This window comes from Zingiber officinale, chromosome 6A (genome assembly GCF_018446385.1).
Source record: "Zingiber officinale cultivar Zhangliang chromosome 6A, Zo_v1.1, whole genome shotgun sequence".
NCBI lineage: Eukaryota > Viridiplantae > Streptophyta > Magnoliopsida > Zingiberales > Zingiberaceae > Zingiber > Zingiber officinale.
Window position 1 is genome coordinate 24,745,523 of NC_055997.1, and position 21,874 is coordinate 24,767,396.

At 34.1% G+C, this 21,874-nt stretch overlaps 2 protein-coding genes across 2 annotated transcripts; one reads left to right on the forward strand and one right to left on the reverse strand.

Annotated features, from left to right (window-relative positions):
• The first annotated feature begins 8,374 nt into the window (after window positions 1-8,374).
• Window positions 8,375-13,420, forward strand: LOC121994685 (zinc finger MYM-type protein 1-like). The gene is made up of 4 exons (XM_042548638.1): window positions 8,375-8,719; window positions 10,998-11,965; window positions 12,076-12,389; window positions 12,513-13,420. Exons 1-4 carry the CDS (start codon window positions 8,375-8,377, stop codon window positions 13,418-13,420), a joined length of 2,535 nt encoding a protein of 844 aa, XP_042404572.1.
• A 6,534-nt stretch (window positions 13,421-19,954) lies between these two features.
• LOC121994686 (pterocarpan synthase 1-like) lies at window positions 19,955-20,521 on the reverse strand. The gene has a single exon (XM_042548639.1). It carries the CDS (start codon window positions 20,519-20,521, stop codon window positions 19,955-19,957), a length of 567 nt encoding a protein of 188 aa, XP_042404573.1.
• Between the last annotated feature and the right edge of the window lie 1,353 nt (window positions 20,522-21,874).

The following is a 21,874-nucleotide window of genomic DNA, read 5'->3' on the forward strand; positions in this document are numbered from 1 at the left end:
TTTATACCATCAAGATGGGGTTTTCTCTAGTTAAAGTCTTCATCAAAGTTATAGATCTTGATGTTATCTATATTTTGATATAAAGAATAACCTGTAACTCCAATTAAGCACAAAGTTATGATCATTTTAGTTTCAATCTGTAGTGCTGAAAATTCCACACGACCGTGTGGATTCCACACGGCCTCCACACGGCTTCCACGCGGCCAGAACATGGAAATACTTAGTTTTTGCATGCCCGTGTGAGTTACACATGACCCAGACACTCTGGAAGCTCTAAACTTCATTTAAGCTCTATTTTTGCTCTAAATCGCATCCTATCAATCAAAACAAGCAAAGAGCAGATCTCTTAACAGACTAGAATGGAAGTTTGATATTATAATAAAATAGGGTGCAATAAACATAGATTATGCTAATGAAATACAAGTAGATGTGCATCAAAACATGATTAAAAATGTATATAATCTATGCACATCAATTGTCTCATGCTTCATATAAGGATTTTCTTTCATTCTGTCGGAAGCTAATAATCAAATTCATTATATGAGTCACCTTACTTAAAGCGAAGAACTTTTATAAAAATATTTACTTGCATTGCTCCCATGAAGTGATATTATTTGCAGGTAGAGAATTCATCCATACCTTAGTTCTATCTCTGAGAGAAAATTCAAACAATAGTAATCTTATGGCATGGAGAGGAACCTCATTTATCTTCATTGTGATGCATATCTCATAGAAAGTTTTTGGATGTTGATTCAGATCTTTATTAGTCCTCCCCTACACTATTTATGTTGTACCATGGAGATGAATGTTGATTTAATCTCGAAATTATTAGCCTCAACTATCGGCCTAGTAATGTTAGATCTGATCCCTCTAGCATATGGTGTGGTGTAATCTTTCAAAAGTTTATCCACCATGACTCTCTAAACTTGCTCTTCTTGTGCTTGCCTCTATAGGTTTCTCCTCCTTCAGAAAGTTCTATTAATCTCAAGATCGATCAGTAACAAATTCCTTGTAGTTATCGATCTTCGCATAAAAGGTGCATAAGTGAAATCAGTTTTTGTTATGAAAAATAAAATACAGAAATCTAAGTGCATAAATTAAGGGAGGAAAGTGTAGAAAATATTAAATAAAAAGAAAGAAAAGATGCCTAGACTAATTCAAATGCTAATCATCTAATATTACTCAAAACCAGTCTTGGCAATGGTGTCAAAGACTCATTGACCATATGTAAATGCATGGAATTATTGCTAAGTAATAAAGATATCAATCCTTAGGGACTGGCGAGTAACCACTAGAGATGTTGCAAATAGAATTATCTAGAATATCAGATTGTTGAAGGTTTGAGAACTAGCGGGAAAGCGAGAGCTAGAGAGAGAGAGAGAGAGAGTTGTTGAGGAAAGTTATCTTTGGAAGGTAGTTCTAGGATATTAGTTCCATTTTGATATTCCTTAAGGTAATATGGATTGCCCCTTATCCTCTATGTTTATGCTTGATAGGGAACTTAAATAAATACCAATGCTATCCCATGACGGTCTCACCAGAGTGTTATCCCCATTGACATTCGATACCACTAAGTAGAGAAGCGTAACATAGAAGACCCTGTTAAAGGGTTATCCTTTGTCACCAAGGGACTCCTGGTCATACAATCTAAATTACTCTAATCACCTCTTAGCACTGAATTTGGGAAAACCCATTAAGTACTAATTAGAGTCTCCTTTGTATGGATTTGGCCTCTATTTCAAGGGAATCCTCAAGATGTCTGGTTTAATGATTACCCTCTATCACCAAGGGACCCCTAATCATACAGAGTATCCCCACTATGTGGTGACTAATATATATATATATATATATATATATTCAACTAAACAACACATATAAACAACAAGAGTGCACACATGCATTCAATCAAACGAAAACAAAGTATAAGCATCTCATAGAAATAAGCATATCCATATAGTTTACATCAAATTCACATTACAACTACTCCCTTTGTCGTAGAACTATTAGAATCTACTCAATATACAAAGGAATAAGACTAAAAGACATAAAAGAAAGTATTCTATAACTCGAATCAATAAGAAAAGAGAAGAGATGCTTAGTCGATGGGAGAACATAGTCTTCAAGAACCAATCCTTCGCAACAGAGATAGGAGGATAACAAGAATTACTTCGGATCATCCCAAAAGTGGCAAGAAGATGATGATGGCTGCCTAAAATGTCCTCTCCCAAGGGAGAAAACTTCCTCCCCAAGAAAAGGGGAGGAGTTCCCCTTTTATGGGTCGAGGTCGTGTGACCTCGTCCCTAGAAGCACACAGTTGTGCCTTTTGGCACGGTCGGAATGTGTAGACGGCATAAAAGGGGCCGCGACCTTGCTAAAAAGGCATGACCGAGCTGTGTACCCCACTAGTCAAGAGGGGCACGACCATGCCATTTGGCATGGCCCTCCGTGTGCCCGGTTGAGAGGGAAGGCACGGTTGTGTCTTTTGGCATGGTCGAGCCGTGTGCCCTGCTGAGGTGAATGGCACGACCTACCCATGCTAAATTACAAGAAAGCTTCATCTTGCATTCTTTATCCAATTTCGCTCCTTATCGCGCCCTGTTAATGAAAATGCAAAAAGGAGCAAACCTATGAACAAAACAAGTAGCATGATGATAAAATGATAGAATGGATTGCAATAGTGCAAATCAAATACTAGAAATGCATGTAAAATGTGTGTCAATGAATGTCTAAATATATATATAATCGGCGCACATCAAACTATACGAAATATCCTACTGTGATCGAAGGATTCAACGATACTAATTAAATATCTGACATGAAAGACTCAAAATCTACCAGTGGATATATATTCACTTTTGGAAGTACAATCATTTCATGGAAATCTTATAAGTAAACTATAATAATAAAATTCACGATGGAATCTAAGCTTGTAGCTCTTAACAAATATGGTGAAGAGGTTGAATGACTATGACAATTTTTAAAAGATGTTCCAAGATGACTAAAATTGGTGTCGGCAATTTTTATACATTGTGATAGTCAATCAGCAATTAGTCAGGCACGGAGTCATCTGTATAACAGTAAGCTTAGACATATATATGTCATAAACATAATATTATTAGACAACTACTCCCAACAAAAGTTATCACTGTTGGTTATGTGAAGTCAAAGGATAACCTAATAAATCAGTTAACTAAAGAATTAAACAGAGAGTTAGTTGCAAGATCATCATGAGAGATGGTCTTGATGTTGATGAGAAATATTAATGCAAAGGAAACCCAACCTACGCAAACTAGATATCACAAGAACTAGGTTCATAGGGGCAACCTAACTGCGTCGATAAAGTTACTCACTATGGGAAACGACCCAATAGATCAGTGAAGGATGGAGGTTAAAGCATATTGCTTTTAATGATCCAGTAGAGTAATATGGAATATTCTTGAGAGATCATCTATGTGAGAAAAAAGCAGAGCTACTTCGAAAAGAATTGAAGGTATAATTCTTAATACTTATTATAGAATCAGGCGTGTTCATAGCCAAGAACGAACACATTCATGAGAATTGAGTTGTATCAAGAAGAGTCTTGAGTGAGATATGTCAATGTTTACACAAATGACAGAATAGTTCAAGGGTATCATGTCTACTATCAGCTAATAAGTAAACAGATCTTCACAAGGGAATGTTGAAACGGTAAAATCTACCTGTCCTATACTGGACTCAACTGATGAATACTATCACGTACCTTGTTTTTCATTCATGTGGGAGATTGTTGGAAACATTTGAATGGAAAAGGAGAAAGGAGACTCCTTTGTGTATGAGTTTAGTTACACATTGTAAGTTTCAAGACACTATGGTTAGTTTACATTGTTGTACATGCATTGATGATATGAACATATGCATGGGGAGAGTCTCTCTCTCTTACGTGTAGGTGTGCAAGGGATGCAAATTCAAGGCTCGGATTGCACTGAACCAAGTCGACTCATATGCGAGTACGACCTGTGCACGTCGAATGTCAGATAGGCCAGGGAAAAATTTATCCAAGCGAATGAACCAACATTTTGCCACTTGAATATTTTTGCTTGTTGCTAAAATTTAACAGATGTGTTAATCGATGATTAATGAAGAATATATAACCTCTAGACATTTAATCTGGATGGATTAATTGGAAGTCTCATCGGATGGGTCTAGTGGTTAGCGCATTAGGTGTTGCCATTATAAGGTCTGGGGTTCGAATCTCGGCAAAGCTGAGGTAAATGTCTCCCTTATGTGCTAGTCACTATTCCAAAGGCTAGTAGCCGCCCGTGATTTACCTCCTCCGTGTTGGCCCTAGGATGGGTTGGCCGGGGCGCTGGGGGCGAGCGTATTCGCCTTTTTGCCATCATGGATGGATTAATTGGAAATCAATGGCTCTAATTCTACCATTCAATACTGTAAGAGTCTAAACTCCTATATAAGGAGGTTTTGACCAAGAGCAAGATTTATAGAGATAATAGGAAAGATTTTCCTCTACGTTCATTCCCACAAAATTTTCCTACACTGTTCATTTCCACTCAGTGGTTTGTTCGTGATAGCAATCCAATATTTTCTCAATTTACCATGAACAACCAATGTTTGGTTATGTATGTGATTCTATCGTTATATTCTAGAAAATAGACGTCCATCATAACTTCAAAGCGTTGCCAGAGGAGGATGAATCTGTTTTAAGAAAATTGCTTGAAAGCATGCCTCGACATCTTCTTTTCTGCAACTCGGCCTCTCCAATCAAGAGTATGCACTCGAGAGTCGGGAGTCTGCAATTCAGGCTCTGTAGTCTTCTGCAACTCATACTCTCCAGTTGGGAGTCTGCATTCGGGAGTCGGGAGTCTACACTCGGGAAGTCAAGAGTCTGCACTTGGACTCTGTACTCGAGAGTATATACTCGGATATACAAGGTAGCCCAATTTTCTAATCAACTCAATCATCCCAAACAGCTTTGCATTCCCTACTTAGTAACTTGAAATTACCAACTCAAATCAACTTAATAGATAACTTTAATTTAACTTATAATTTTAATTCAGACTACGTCTCTATCTCCGACAAAATTGTCCAATATATACAAACTCCATGTGGCAATATAATTAAATTGTATAGGCTTTGAAGGGGTCTTTTAATTGATACGTACATCCAAATTTAAGGTCGTATGAAAGATTCTTATTTACCAAATTAATAATAATAATAATAATAAACGGACAGTTTTAAGTTTCAATAATGACTTCTTATCAAGTGGTCATGTTCATGCACGAATGCAACTCCTGGTTCAGATTAATTTTCGATAGACGTTTTTTATTCTTAGTTATTTAACTGTTGACTATAAATTAATCCTGATACTTATCTCTTTTTACATAAACTAAAAATAAGATGTGAGTGACACTTGAGCTGGAATAAAAGTAATTATTTTTTATTACAATGTAAACGGTTCTATATTCAATTATGGCAGTTGATAATAAAATACAATCCTTACTAAATCATGGAATATTTTGTTTGCATATTAAAAATATTAAGTAGGGCGTGTAAAGGAGATATACAACAACAAACCAATTTTATTAGATTCGTGTATATATATATATTCTGCCCACCCGTGGTAAATTACTACCAGCAGAAGGGTAATACATTTTTATTTTATTTTAACTCTTATTATACCAATAAATTTTTATTTTTAGATTTAGAAATTATATTATAGTATTAAGCATAAAAAATTATAAAATTGAAAACAAATTAGAGATTCACAGGATGTACAGGGTAAAATAGGTAAGATCTCATAACTATATATATATATACTGTTTTTTGCGATAAAATTTGACGACAAATTTAAAAAAAAAGTCGTTGCAAAAATATTTTGTGACGAATATTTTTTGTCGCAGAAAACTCGTCCCTAAATATTTATGACAAAAAAATAAATTCGTCATAAATTTTAGACGAAAATAAAATTCGTCGCAAAATTTATTGCAAATCTCGGAAAATTATTGCAACAAACTTTTATATTTGTTGCTGAAGTTAGTGACGAATATGAAAATTTATCGCAAAATCTGCGATGAATATTAAAATTTATCGTAGATTCTACAACGAATATAAAATTTATCGCAGAATCTGCGACAAATTTTACAACGAAATTATTTTTATCGCAAAGTAATCATAATAAAGAGAAAAATTCTACTTCAATCTACGACGAATTTGCAAATTCGTCATAGATTTTTGCAATGAATTTCTTGATTCGTTGCAAAAATCTACGATGAATACGAATATTCGTCACAGAATCTGCAATGAATACAAATATTTGTTGCAAAATTTGTGATGAATACGAAAATTTGTCGCAGAATCCGCAACAAATTTGGCAACGAAAATATTTTCGTCACAAATCTATCATAATGTATCGAAAAAAACAATGTTAGCTTCTGCGACAAATTTTCATATTCATCGCAGAATCTGCAACGAATATTAAAACTCGTTGCATAATCTGTGACGAATAAGAAAATTTGTCGCGGGATTTGCGACAAATTTTACAACAAAATTATTTTCGTCGCAAAGCAATCATATTAAACCCAAAAATTTTCATCGCAAACCAATTCACAATTTATACATCAAATTCAAACATCACAAAATATCCATAAAATTCATACATCAAAATCCAAACATCATCTAATATCCTTACAATCCAAACATATCATATATCAAAATACAAATATCACAAAAGATCTAATATCCATATAATCCAAGCATCATAAAAAGTTCTAAATCATCCAAACATCACTAAGTCTTCTCCATCTTCTTCCTATATCCTTATTTTCCTGCATCAAAATAAAAATACAAACAATATCAATGATTACATAAAAGAAATTATGCACAAAAAGTAATTTTTACTTACTCTGACATTGATTTTCATTGCGTCTAACCAATCCTATTTTAGAAAATTAATAGTATTAACAAAAAAAAACATTTATAATAAAAAAATCCCTCAAACCAGTGATAAACTCATCGCTTAAACCTCAATGGTCAAACAAATTCTTGTTATACATCCAACTTCTTTCATTCTGCATTTTGTCTGTTTTTAATAGATTACATTAATAAAAACACATAGATAACACACTAATGATCAATATGTATCAAGCGCACCACAACCAGGGGCGGAGCCACCCTTGGGCTAGGGTGGGCTCTAGCCCCACCAATTTTAAAAAATAAAATAAAACTAAAATTTCTTTATAGCCCCATCATCATTAATTTCCTTTTATTTTTTCCCTATTAAAGTTTCAATAACTTTTTTCCTATTTGAAGCCAAGCACTTATATTGCTTGAATTTTAATTAAATCAAAAAATTTTCATCATTTTATCAGTGTCACCTGCATGACGTTTTTGTCACTCACCACAAGAGCAACCAACACTGTCACATTGCTTGCTACTCCTCGTAGCCACAGAGCCATAGGTGTGAAAAATTCTAATTTCGATCCTCTTTATCTTTTTTTTTCATTGGGTTCAAATAGATCTGTTTATCTTTGAAATGGATTTTCTTGGACCTCCTTTCTCAACGGTATAATCTCTATATTTCTTAGAGATTTTTGCATTATCCTTCACTTGATATTTCATATTTATGTCTGATACAAGTGTTAAGCAATGACTCAACTAGTACAATCACGACATCCCTTCTCTCAAATAACAGTGATATCTGTGCGACCATTGCCGCAAGTTTATTTTATTTTGATATCATCTCTACGAGTCAACTACTATTAATATTCCTGCTTGATATTATCTCTACGAGTCAACTATTATTTTTCTCATTTGTTATAGTTTATTTATTATAATTATATTATTTACTTATATATTAAATCTAATATATTTATTTAATTGGTAGGTTAATTCGTCTGGTTTTAATTCTTTCCATTTCTATAACAACAACAGCATTTTCAGTTATGAAACTTGTTGAAACAACTCTTCATGATAAGATGGAAGAAGAGTTTTTAGTAGATTCTATGGTCATCTATATTGAACGGGAGTTGGTTGAAAAAATTAATAATGAAATAATAATTAATAAATTTGATTCTAAGAAAAATCGAAGAGCATAACTTCGACGATTAGCCCCAGGTAAATTTAGATCCTGGCTACGCCCCTGACCACAACATACAAAAGAAAATAAATAACATGAAATAGTATTCTAATGCTATCATTATAAATTAAAATCAAGGGTGTAGGCATACCAAGATGTCGAGTGTCTCTCAAAAACGTCTAATATAGACCTGCAAAAATAATATCACGCGGTCAATTATACAAGTCAAAAAAGCACAAATCAATTCGCTACAAATAGGATTACAAGATTGGGATCAACAAATAAGTTTCACCTGGTTTGGCCATGGCCAGAGTAGAGAGGGTCGAACAAGGGCGGCTGGCAAGGCCAGTCATTGGCTCCTACGGCCGACATGGCCAGCCGCTGGCTCCCGCGGCCGGTCACGACCAGCCGTTGGCTCCGCAGTCAGCCGCAGCTAGCCGCTGGCTCCCACGGCCGACCGCGGCTAGCCGCTGGCTCCCGCAGTCGGGCACGGCCAGCTCCCGCGGTCGGCCGTGGCCTCCCACGGTGGCCAGCGAGAGGCACGACATCTCGCGCGCGGCCAGTGCGAGGCGCAACCTCCCGCGGCGACCAACACAAGGGGCGACCTCTTGCGCCAGGACAATGGCAACCGCCGGTGGATGGGTTTCGGTAAACTCGTTGGAGAAGGAAGAGAGGCATACCTAGAAGGGAATCGTCGCGCGCCCCCGCTCACAAGGAACTTTAGGGCAAAGGGGCAAAGGAATTGATTGACGGGTTAAAATGATAGGTTTTTTTGCCACAAAAAATAATTTGTTGCCAAATTCGTCGTAGATCTGTGACAAATTCTGGAATTTGACGCAGAATTGATCATTTTTTTAGATATATAAACTTCACCTTTCCGAAGTTGGTTGAGGTACCTAGAGAGCTTGGAATGACATGAAACTAGATTCTATGAGTTCCTATAAATCTCAAGATTTTATAAATCTCCTCAAATGCAAATTATACCCAGCTGGTGATTTTTTTTGCATGAAGGTGTCCAAAAAATGCTACTCTCGTTCAAAAAATTACCGATCTCAATATATTCCGTAAAATTAATATTTGAGGTCACCTATATAATCAGGGGATTTATAAGAACTCATAGGAACTTAGTTTGTTTCATTCCAAACTCTCCAGTTACCCCAACCTTCTTTAGATATTTCAGAACAAGTGCAACCTGTTAAATTATAACTTCTTATTGAAATTTTGCTAAGTCTTACATGCACATAATTGATTTAGCAATTGAAAAAAAATATAGTTGGTCAAATTCATTTTTAAACACAGTTTTATGATCGGCGAAATTATAGTAACTCAAAAAAACTTTTCGTGTCATTCCGAGCCCTCTAGGTATGTCAATCGGCTTCGAAAAGTTTATTTTTTAAAAAAAAAAATAAATGGTCAATTCTACGACTAATTATAAAATTTGTTGCAGATCTGCGGTGAATTATAGAATTTGTCACAGAATCTACAATGAATTTTAAAATTCGTGGCAGAATTGTGATGAATTCTAGAATTCATCGCTGAATTGACCATTTTTTTAGGCATATAAACTTCACCATTCCGAAGCCGGTTGAGGTACCTAGGGAGCTTGGAATGAGATGAAACCAATTTCTATGGGTTCCTATAAATCTCAAGATTTTATAAATCTCCTCAAATACAAATTATACCTAGCCGGTGATTTTTTTTCACGAAGGTGTCCGAGAAATGCTACTCTCATTCAAAAAATCACTGATCTTAATATATTTCATAAAATTAATATTTGAGGCCACCTATATAATCAGGAGATTTATAAAAACTCATAGGAACTTGTTTCGTATCATTCCAAGTTCTTTAGGTACCCCAACCAGGGGCGTAGTTACTATGGGGCGGGAGGATGCGATCGCACCCCCTCAGATTTAGAGTAAAAAAAAATTAATATGATTAAAAATAAAATAAAAACCATTTATTTATAAATCTAAAAGTATGTGGGCTTTTATGTAAAACTCCAATCAAAAGTCAAAAATTGCAGCGTGTTTTAATTGCTCTCTCTCTTGTCCAAAAAAGTTATCTCTCTTTTCTCTTGATTTTTCTCTCCGCCGCTGAAGCTTTTATTTTTCCCTTTTCACTATTTTTTTCCCTATCGGCGAAGCTTCTTCCCACACAACATTATATTTTTTCCTCTTCCATTTTCTTCTTCGTCTACCATTACTCTTTCCTTTTTCCTTTATCCCATGTTCTTCTTCCTCCCCTAATTCTAATCTTATTTTTCCCTAATCTTAATTTTGCCCTCAAAATCCTCCGTCGCACATTGCCGTTGCCATCCACGTCATTGTCGGCCTGTCATCGCATGCCGCTGCTAACGCCGTTATCGTTTGCTGCCAACGCTGCCATCATTGCTTCGCTACTATCGCTACTATCGTTTGCTGACAACGCTATCGACGCTCCACAATAAATTTCTTTTGATTGAGGTAAAATTTTCTTACTTGATTTCTTTCGATTACGAATTTAAGTATTGAAAAAAATATGTAGTGTTAATTTTGCATATATTCATATTTTTGTTTGTTATTCAAGTATGTTAAATATTTACACATATTAAGGTGATAAGTACATTTGATGTTTGATTTGTTATATGAATGTGAGGAATGTCATTAATGATCATTCAAAAATTTGATCAATTGAATCATATCATTTATTCCATGAATTGACTTATCATATAATTTACACCAATATTTTATAATAATAATATGCATATAAAATGAATCATCTTTATGATAAGAATTAAAATTAGATAGTCATATAATTAGAAAAATATGTTTTTATAATGTAAACATTTGACTTTATATCTCTACCAAGGGATCATTAACTCTCTATCAATTTCGTTTATTATTTGTTTTTGAATATAAATTGTTGAAAACAAATAGTCATTAATTAGATGATTATGTTTCTGAAATATTATGTTGATGATAAATTAGGTGAAATAACAATGTTGAGGTATTTTAAGAAAATACGAGATGAACCTACTTCAAACAAGTCATCTCCCCCTCCACCACCTCCTCCTCCTCCGCCTCCTCTACCAGCTCCTCTTGATGCTGACTCAAATGAGTATCCTAGTGATCCTGGGCTAAGAAAGCACATTCTTAAGTATAATGTTAATGAAAGGGAGATTGTTCGACGTTACTATTTGCAAAAAGGTCCTTTTCAACCTAAAAATCATGAATTTCCTTGGCGTTCTTGTCCCAAAGAGAAACGAAGATTTCGAGCTATATGGTTTAGTCTTCATCCTAATTGGCTAGAATACAGCATTGCAAAAGATGCGACTTTTTGTCTTTATTGCTATTTATTCAAAGCGGATCATGGTGGTCAAAGTGGTGGTGATTCTTTTGTTACTGAGGGATTTAAAAATTGGAGAAAGAAAGAAAAATTTAATGAACATGTTGGAAATCAGAGCAGCATTCACAACAGGTGCATGATGGCGGCTTATGATTTAATGAATCAAAAACAACATATTGAAACTTGTTTGGTCAATCAGTCTAGTCAAGTAGCTATTGATTATCGTGTTTGTTTGACAGCATCAATTGATTGCATAAGATTTCTTGTGCGTCAAGGATTAGCATTTCGTGGTCATGATGAATCAACTAACTCACTCAATCATGGTAATTTTCTTGAATTGTTAAGATTTCTTGCTGACCATAATGAGGATATCAATAGAGTTCCACTAGACAATGCTCCCTCAAATCTCAAATTGACATCGCCTGATATTCAGAAAGATATTATCAGATCCATTGCTTATTTAACCACTAATTCTATTCTTGGAGATCTCGGTGATGAATTATTTACTATATTGGTTGATGAGGCTCGTGATATATCTGTTAAAGAACAAATGGCATTGCTTTACGATTTGTAGATGAAAGGGGAAATATTGTTGAGCGCTTTCTAGGCCTTGTACATGTAAGCGACACTACTGCCTTATCACTTAAAACTGCTATTGATTCTTTGTTGTGCCAACATAGATTATCTATATCTAATTTGCGGGGGCAAGGATACGATGGAGCTAGCAATATGAAAGGAGAATTCAATAGCTTAAAAAGCTTAATTATGATGGAAAATCCTTCTGCTTATTATGTTCATTATTTTGCTCATCAACTGCAACTTACACTTGTAGCTGTTGTTGAAAATCATATAAGAATTTCTACTTTTTTTGATGTGGCTGCACAATTGAACAATATTGTTGGAGCGTCATGCAAGCGAAGAGATATACTTCGTGAGAAACAATTTGAAAAAGTTATTAAAGGAATTTGCAATTGTGATATCTTCACTGGACAAGGTATGAATCAAGAGATGACACTAAAAAAAGTTGGGAGCATACGTTGGGGTTCACATTATAATACATTGTTAAGTTTGATACATTTGTATCCTTCAATTATTGATGTCCTTTTATTTGTTGAAGAGGAGGGAAAAGATCACAAGCAAAGGGCACAAGCAAATAATCTGTTGGAATTGATTAGAAAATATGAATTTATATTTCAGATGCACTTAATGAAGAATATCTTGGGAGTCACGAATGATTTGTCGCAAGCTTTACAAAGAAAAGATCAAGACATTGTAAATGCCATGATTCTTGCAAGATCAAGCAAACATCAATTGCAAACTATGAAAGATGATGGTTGGGATTTGTTACTGAATGAAGTTTCTTTATTTTGTGTTAAGTATGAGGTAGTCACCCCGCGCATGGAAGACTTGTTCGTCTTTCATGGGAGATCACGACGAAATATTGAAGGAAGGACAAATCTTCACTATTACCGTGTTGAAACGTTTTATGAAGTGATAGATTTGCAACTTCAGGAGTTGAACAGTCGCTTTAACGAGGTGAACACGGAGTTGTTGTTGTGTATGAGTTGTCTTGATCCATCAAATTCATTCTCTGCTTATGATAAGAGAAAATTACTTCAGTTTGCTCAATTTTATCCATCCGATTTTTCCCCAATAGAGTTAATGCATCTTGAGCCCCAACTTGATAACTTTATTTTTGATATGCGGAGTAGCAATCAATTCTCTGAGGTTGTGGGGATTAGCCAGCTTGCTAAAAGGATGGTTCAATTGAAAAAACATCGTTTGTATCCTTTGGTGTATTTACTTTTGAAGTTAGCATTGCTATTACCTGTTGCAACTGCAACTGTAGAGAGAGTGTTTTCAGCAATGAAAATAATCAAAACCTCACTTCAAAATCAGTTGGGAGATGATATGGTAAATGATTGTTTGATACCATATATTGAGCGAGATGTGTTTGATACCATTGATAATGAAGCTATTATTCAGCATTTTCAAAATATGAAATCTCGAAGAGTGATATTGTAAAAAACATATGAAGTTCATATATAACTTTTTTTATACATTTTCTGTGTTGTATTATTTTTTTTAATTTGTTGAATTCGCCCCCCCCCCCCAATTGAAAATCCTAACTACGCCACTGACCCCAACCGTCTTCAAAAAGTTTAGTTTTTTATTAAAAAAAAGGTCATTCTGCGACGAATTTCAAAATTTGTCGCAGAATCTGTGACGAATTTTGAAATTCGTCGCAGAATTGACCATTTTTTAGATATATAAATTTCACCTTTCTGAAGCCAGTTAAGGTACTTAGAGAGCTCGGAATGAGATGAAACTAGTTTCTATGGGTTCCTATAAATCTCAAGATTTTATAAATCTCCTCAAATACAAATTTTATCCAACGGGTGATTTTTCCTGCATGAAGGTCCAAAAAAATGCTACTCTCATTCAAAAAATCACGGATCTTAATATATTCCGTAATATTAATATTTTATGCTACCTATATGATCAGAGGATTTATAAGAACCCATAGGAACTTATTTCGTTTCACTCCAAGCTCTCTAGGTACCACAACCTTCTTTGGATATTTCAGAACAAGTGCAACCTGTTAAACTATAACTTCTTATTGAAATTTTGCTAAGTCTTACATGCACATAATTGATTTAGCAATTGAAAAAAAAATATAGTTGTTCAAATTCTTTTTTAAACACATTTTTATGATCAGCGAAATTATTGTAATCCAAAAAAACTTGTTTCGTGTCATTCTGAGCCCTCTAAGTATATCAACCGACTTCGGAAAGTTTACTTTTTTAAAAAATTAAATGGTCAATTCATCAACAAATTCAGAATTTGTCGCAAAGCTGTGACAAATTATCGAATATGTCGCAAAATCTGCAATGAATTTCTAAATTCGTCGCAGATCTGCGACGAATTCTGGAATTCATCACAGATCTGACTAATTTTTTAGATGTATAAACTTCACCTTTCTGAAACCAGTTGAGGTACCTAGGGAGAACGGAATGAGATGAAACTAATTTCTATGGGTTTCTATAAATCTCAAGATTTTATAAATCTCCTCAAATACAAATTATACCCAGCTCGTAATTTTTTTTGCTCGAACGTGTCTAAAAATGCTACTCTCATTCAAAGAATCACCGATCTCAATATATTCTATAAAATTAATATTTGAGGCCACCTATATGATCAGACGATTTATAAGAACCCATAGAAATTTGTTTCGTATCATTCCGAGCTCTCTAGATACCCCAACTGTTTTCGAAAAGTTTAGTTTTTTATAAAAAAAAAACAGGGTCAGTCTTCGACGAATTTCAGAATTCGTCGCAGAATCTACAACAAATTTTGAAATTTGTCGCAGAATCTGCGATGAATTTTGAAATTCGACGTAGAATTGACCATTTTTTAGATATATAAACTTCACCTTTCCGAAGCCGGCCGAGGTACTTAGAGAGCTTGGAATAAGATGAAACTAATTTAAATGAGTTCCTTTAAATCTCAAGATTTTATAAATATCCTCAAATACAAATTTTATCCCCTCGGTGATTTTTTTTTTTGTACGAAGGTGTCTAAAAAATGCTACTCTCATTAGAAAAATCACGAATCTCAATATATTCCGTAATATTAATATTTTACGCTGCCTATATGATTAGAGGATTTATAAGAACCCATAGGAACTTGTTTCGTTTCACTCAAAGCTCTCTAGGTACCACAACCTTCTTTGGATATTTCAGAACAAGTGCAACCTGTTAAACTATAACTTCTTATTGAAATTTTGCTAAGTCTTACATGCACATAATTGATTTAGCAATTGAAAAAAAATATATAGTTGTTCAAATTCTTTTTTAAACACATTTTCATGATTAGCGAAATTATTGTAACCCAAAGAAACTTGTTTCATGTCATTCCAAGCTCTCAAGGTATGTCAACCGGCTTCAGAAAGTTTACTTTTTAAAAAAATTAAATGGTCAATTTTGCGACAAATTTCAAAATTCATCGCAGAGCTGTGACAAATTATCGAATACACCACAGAATCTGCAATGAATTTCTAAATTCGTCGCAAATCTGCGACGAATTCTGGAATTCGTTGCAGAATTGACCATTTTTTTTAGATATATAAACTTCACCTTTCTAAAGCCAGTTGAGGTACCTAGGGAGCACGGAATGAGATGAAACTAGTTTTATGGGTTCCTATATATCTCAAGATTTTATAAATCTCCTCAAATACAAATTATACCCAACGGGTGATTTTTTTTGGATGGTGTCGAAAAAATGCTACTCTCATTCAAAGAATCACCGATCTCAATATATTCTGTAAAATTAATATTTGAAGTCACCTATATGATCAAGGGATTTATAAGAAACTATAAAAAGTTGTTTCGTATCATTTTGAGCTCTCTAAATACCCCAACCATTTTCAAAAAGTTTAGTTGTTTAAAAAAAAGGGGTGATTCTGCGACGAATTTCAGAATTTGTCGCAGAATTGACCATCTTTAGATATATAAACTTCACTTTTTCGAAACTGGTTGAGGTATGTAGGGAGCTCAGAATGAGATGAAATTAGTTTCTATGGGTTCCTATAAATCTCAAGATTTTATAAATCTCCTCAAATACAAATTATACCCAGTCAGTATTTTTTTTTTGCATGAAGGTGTTCGAAAAATGCTACTCTCATTCGAAAAATCAACGATCTCAATATATTTCATAAAATTAATATTTTAGGACACCTATATAATTGGGGGATTTATAAGAACCCATAGGAACTTGTTTTGTGTCATTCTGAATTCTCTAGGTACCTCAACCATCTTCGAAAAATTTAGTTGTTAAAAAAAAATGGGTCATTCTGCGATGAATTTCAAAATTCGTCGCAGAATTGACCATTTTTTAAGATATATAATCTTTACTTTTCCGAAGCCGGTTGAGGTACGTAGAGAGTTCGGAATGAGATGAAATCAGTTTCTATGAGTTTCTATAAAACTCAAGATTTTATAAATCTCCTCAAATACAAATTATACCCAGCCAGTAATTTTTTTTGCATGAAGGTGTTCAACAAATGCTACTCTCATTCAAAAAATTATTTATCTCAATATATTCCGTAAAATTAATATTTCAAGTTACCTATATGATTAAGGGATTTATAAGAACTCATAGGAACTTGTTTCGTGGCATTCCGAACTCTCTGGGTACCCCAACGATCTTCGAAAGCTAAGTTGATTAAAAAAAAAAAAAAGAAGCGTCATTCTCAAAATTCGTCCCAGAATTCATAAGTTTTTTAGATATATAAATTTTACCTTTCCAAAGCCAGTTGAGGTAACTAGAGAGCTCGGAATGAGATGAAACCAGTTTCTATGAGTTCCTATAAATCTCAAGATTATATAAATCTCCTCAAATACAAATTATACCCAGTCAGTGATTTTTTTTGGCATGAAAGTGTCTGAAAAATGCTACTCTCATTCAAAAAATCATCGATCTCAATATCTTTCGTAAAATTAATATTTGAGCTGCCTATATGATCAGGAGATTTATAGGAACTCATAGAAACTTGTTTCGTTTCATTCCGAGCTCTCTATATAGGTACCCCAATCCCAACTGTTTTCAAAAAGTTTAGTTGTTTAAAAAAAAAGTCATTCTGCAACAAATTCCAAAATTCGTCGTAGAATTGGCGACGAATTTTAAAATCCATCGCAAAATCTATGAATTTTTTCTCATAAATAAATTTAGTTTAAAATTTATTTAATGTTTGCAACGAATCCTAAATTTGTCGCAGATTCTACGACGAATAATATATTTGTCGCAAATCTGTGACAAATAAGTTTTTTCATATTCGTCGCAAATTCAGCAACGAATATGGATGTTCATTGCTAATTTCCAATAAATTTAGCGACGAATGTTATTTTGTTGCTAATTTGCCATGAAAGTATTTTTGTCACAAGAATTATTGCTAAATTGCAACAATTTTTATTTTTGTCGCAAATTTACGTCGAATATTTTTTGTCGCAAATATTTATCGCTAAATTATAATATTTTTGTAGTCTAATATATATATATATATATATATATATATATATATACCAACTTAAGACGAAATTATTAATATAAATTTCTCATGATACACGCAATGGATAGTATATATGTATAATAATTAAGAAAGATATGTATAGAGACAATTATTATTTATCATGATACACGCAATTATTATTTAATAAAGGGAAACTGTGTAGACAAGCATGGATGTCTGGAGAATATTGAGATGTGCAATTTAAATTAGATTATCAATAATAATATTGTAAAAAAAGAAAACGGTTTGACTTCAATTTATTTATTTGAAAACTAATAATTGCAAAAATGGAATGATGTAATTTTAAATTTGGTAGTTTCCATTACCAGCTAAATTATTGGATTAAGCTAGATTTTGTCTTTTTGCATATGAAAAAGTTCGTCATATTGCTTTATTTTTTTATATGCTTTTGTTCTGTGATCGAGAAGATTCAATTATAAGGAAAATTAGTCAAGAATTTAATTAATGTGCAATATTTTATTTCTTGCAGTAAAAGAAACCATACTTACCCTACAGCAAAATAATCGGGGGTGCCCGAATCATGTCTGGACGCCTCGATTTATGAGGGGTCGTCCATCTTGATCGTCTAAATTGGACGCCTAGGATATTAATTTGGTATTCAGTGTATACTCTTAAACAACTCTCATAAATTCAGGTGCTCCGATGTATTTCTAGGAACTTTGATCATTTTTAAAAATCGGGGCACTCAAAGATAAATCCATTATCTTAGCGGTCCCTTTAGTACCGGTCCCACAGATATGGAGAAAGATTCATGCAGGTACATAGGCTATAAACACATGGCAAGGTAAATCCCAAATCGTCAGTTTCTGAGAATCGACCCCTGGCCATTACGCCAGAGTACCATGCGTCCACCGTCTGCGCATCCTGGGGGCAAAAAAAAAAAAATGGGGGCACTCAAGAATATGTATGGAATGGATGTGCAACTATATATATAGATTCATTCAGTATTTTTTTAAATTTTATTTTAGGGTATATTATATATATTTAGAGTTAAAGATTTTAGGATTTAGGAGTTGGGTTATAATGAATTTGAGCCATTAAGATTTTCTCTCTAGAGTTCTGGCTTCCTTCTTGGGCTATAGTATTTAAGATTAGAAATTTTAGATGCTTACAAAGTATATTATATGTATTTAGGTTACATTTGGTGAGGGAGAATCATCCTTGTAATATAATCAGGATTACATTACAAGATTAATTACTTTATTTGATAGAATGTAATCTAAATTACAAAAGACAATAAACTTTTCTAATATAGATTACAAAACTAATAAAATATAATCTAGATTATATTCAAACCCTAAAATTTAATTTATCAAATATACCTCTAGTCCATTTCTTGTACCAATCGGTCGTTGCCGCCGCCGGTTGTCGTCAATCGCGGTCGCCGCTGGTCATTGCCACTGCCGTTAGTCACCGTTAGTCACCGTCAGTCGACGTCGATCAAAGTCGCTGCCACCCTCAGCCACTGCCGGTCGCCACAGCCGTCGCCCACCGTCGGTCACCGCCACCGGCAGTCACCACCAGTCACTGCCAGCCACCATCGGTAGCCACTGTTGTCGGCCACTGCTGATCACCGCCGCTGATCGCTGCCACCTCTATTGTCGGCCACCACCGTCACCGCGACCGATGTCTGCCGCAGTCAACGGGCGCCACCACCTTGATCGGCTGCCATCGTCGCCGCCGCTCACCATCACCATCGGGCACCAACGGTTGCTGGTACAGGTTGCAAGATATTTTTATCATTTTATAATAATATAAATTATATTTTTTATAAAAAAATAATAGATACTAAACAAAATAGTATAAACACCCTTGTAATCAAAGATTACATGCATAGTATACAACTCTTTTACCAAACATAGTAATATAATATTAATTATATTACATTATATATTACATGCTTGATTACATTACGCCTAATCAAACTCAGACTTAGGGTTTAAGATTTTAAGATTTAGAGGTTGTGTTATAATAGATTTAAGCTAATAAAATTTTTTCTAGAGATCATGTTTTCCTATTAGATTAAAGTGTCTAAGATAAAAAGTTTTAGGGTTCATAGAATATATATATATATATATATAGTTTGGACTAGCCATTTCTATCAAATAAATTGCCCAAACTAATCTCCTCTTTTTCGAGAAACCCATAATGTCCAAATAATATAATTATATGTATTGCATAGAAATAAAGTACATACCACATACAATGATATGGATGTTACAAATACATACAATATGAAAAATATATATGCCACGCAACAAGTATGTGGACCACTTATTTATCACATATATATACCTATGCATACAAAAGTTAAACTTAATATGTAATAAGCTAAAGTTTTTTCATTTTATGCTCCAGAGTTTTAAAATAAATTAATATATGTGCAATAAGCTAGGGAGACGTATATATTTATTTTGTTTTAATTTAGAAAATATAATTTTTTTTCCTGTGATAAATATTGTGTGTATTTTTCAGTTATGGTGACGCAAAATATAAGCATCGAGTTCCCAAATGAGTGTTTCGTTAGTGCCGCCGCCGACCCTGGACAACACGTAGCCCCTCGCCAGCCGGAACTGGCCGCTTCCGCCGACTATCGCCCGCTCCGACGCGCCTTCCGTCGACCTTAATGTACCGAACACGGAGAGGGAGCTCCTGCCGTACCTTCCGGCGGTGAACACCAGCTCTAGCATGGTGAGGCCGGAATTCTGAGCCAAACTGGAGCCCACCCCGAAGCCCTGCTCCATGCCAATGGCCGGCGAGGCAGGTTCCGCCGTCTCGCGCAGCACGTTGTCGAACACAATGATGTTTCCGAAGCCGTTTCCGTAAGGGGCCTCCCGGCGAAGCTCCACCGCGTACACCATCGTGCCGTTGGGCGCGCCGAGGTTTCTCTCGTGGAGATGCAGGTGCAGGTGCTGGTACTGGTACTCGTCGCCGGAGGCAGTACTTGTGAGGAATAAAACGTGAATGAGAAAGACGAGAACGACGACAGCGAAGAAGAAGGAGAAGAAGAAGCGGGAGGACGAGGTTGAGGTAGCCATTGATGTGTGGAAGCTACGCAGTGGAAGGGACGAACGTGGTTTATATAAGCCGAGAAAAATTTTCCTTTTGCCCCTCGTCCTTTTGAAAATTTTCACTTTACTTCTCATACTTTGCCGCTCTTTGCCGCTATTTATTGATGGGAGATTTGGTATCGATTAATTTATACTTTTTATTGACTTGTAAAACGGTCAGCCATACAAAATTCCCAACGTTCCTATCGACAAATTAATGATAATCATATATAATATATAATAATAGGTATAAGTTTATTTATTTTAGTTAATATTACGTATTTCGTTTATGACGATTAATCGGTGCTATTTTATAAAAAAAATTATTAGCTACTAAAATAAATAGAGAAGTGCGGGTAGCAAATGATCTATTAGTCTAATGATCTTAAGTTAATTGCCTAGTAAAAAAATTTCATCCATTAATTTATCAAAATTATAATTTGATTCTAAATATCTGGGAAATTGATACAGCACTGTACCATTGTCAGGGGTAGGTATGAGTTTATTGTCTAGCTAATTAGGTGGATCCAATGATGTTTATTTAGTGTCTACTCATTTTAAAGTTAGGGATCGGTCAAGAGCATATTTAATGATGCGGGGAGTATTAGAAGTTTGCACTTGACTAAGAAAGTCAATAGTCAAGCTTATTGTCTATTAATTAAATTAAGTTAGTTTAGTTGATATTATTAGTTTCAAATTAATTAAGATTAACATAATAGATTAATTTGCATAGTTAATGTTTAATTAATTGAATATAAGATTAAGTTTTCAAATTATAAAGTTACGTTGATAATTAGATTTTATTTTAAATAATTAGATTTTGAAATTAATTATGAATTATTCATAAAATTATGAATTAAAGTTTGATTAAATTAAAGTTGTTGTTTTGGATTATTAATTAATTTTTATTTATTAAGATTGATTAAGATTAGTTTTTAATTAAGTTAAAATTAATTTTAGATTAATTATTGATATTGGATTAATTATGTTGATTAATTAATTAAATTAAGATAATTGATTATTAATTATTGCCTTTGGGTTTAATTAATTTAGGTTTAAAATAATTGATTGTTGATTTTAAGTTTATGTCAATTATCATGAGTTGTTTTAACTTGTATTTAATTTAAGAGTAACTTTGAATACCTCAAGCAAGCTTTCTTGAATAAGTTTCAAGGTTATGGTGAGTTATTTAAATATCATTAGAGTAGCCACGTGTCTTAGATAAAGCTTTCCAATTGATCTCACCCAAAGAATTTAGTACTAAATTTTAATCTAACAAGTTAGAACTAATATTGATTTATCTAGTCCTAAGTATCTAAGTGGGTAGGTCAAGTTATTGAG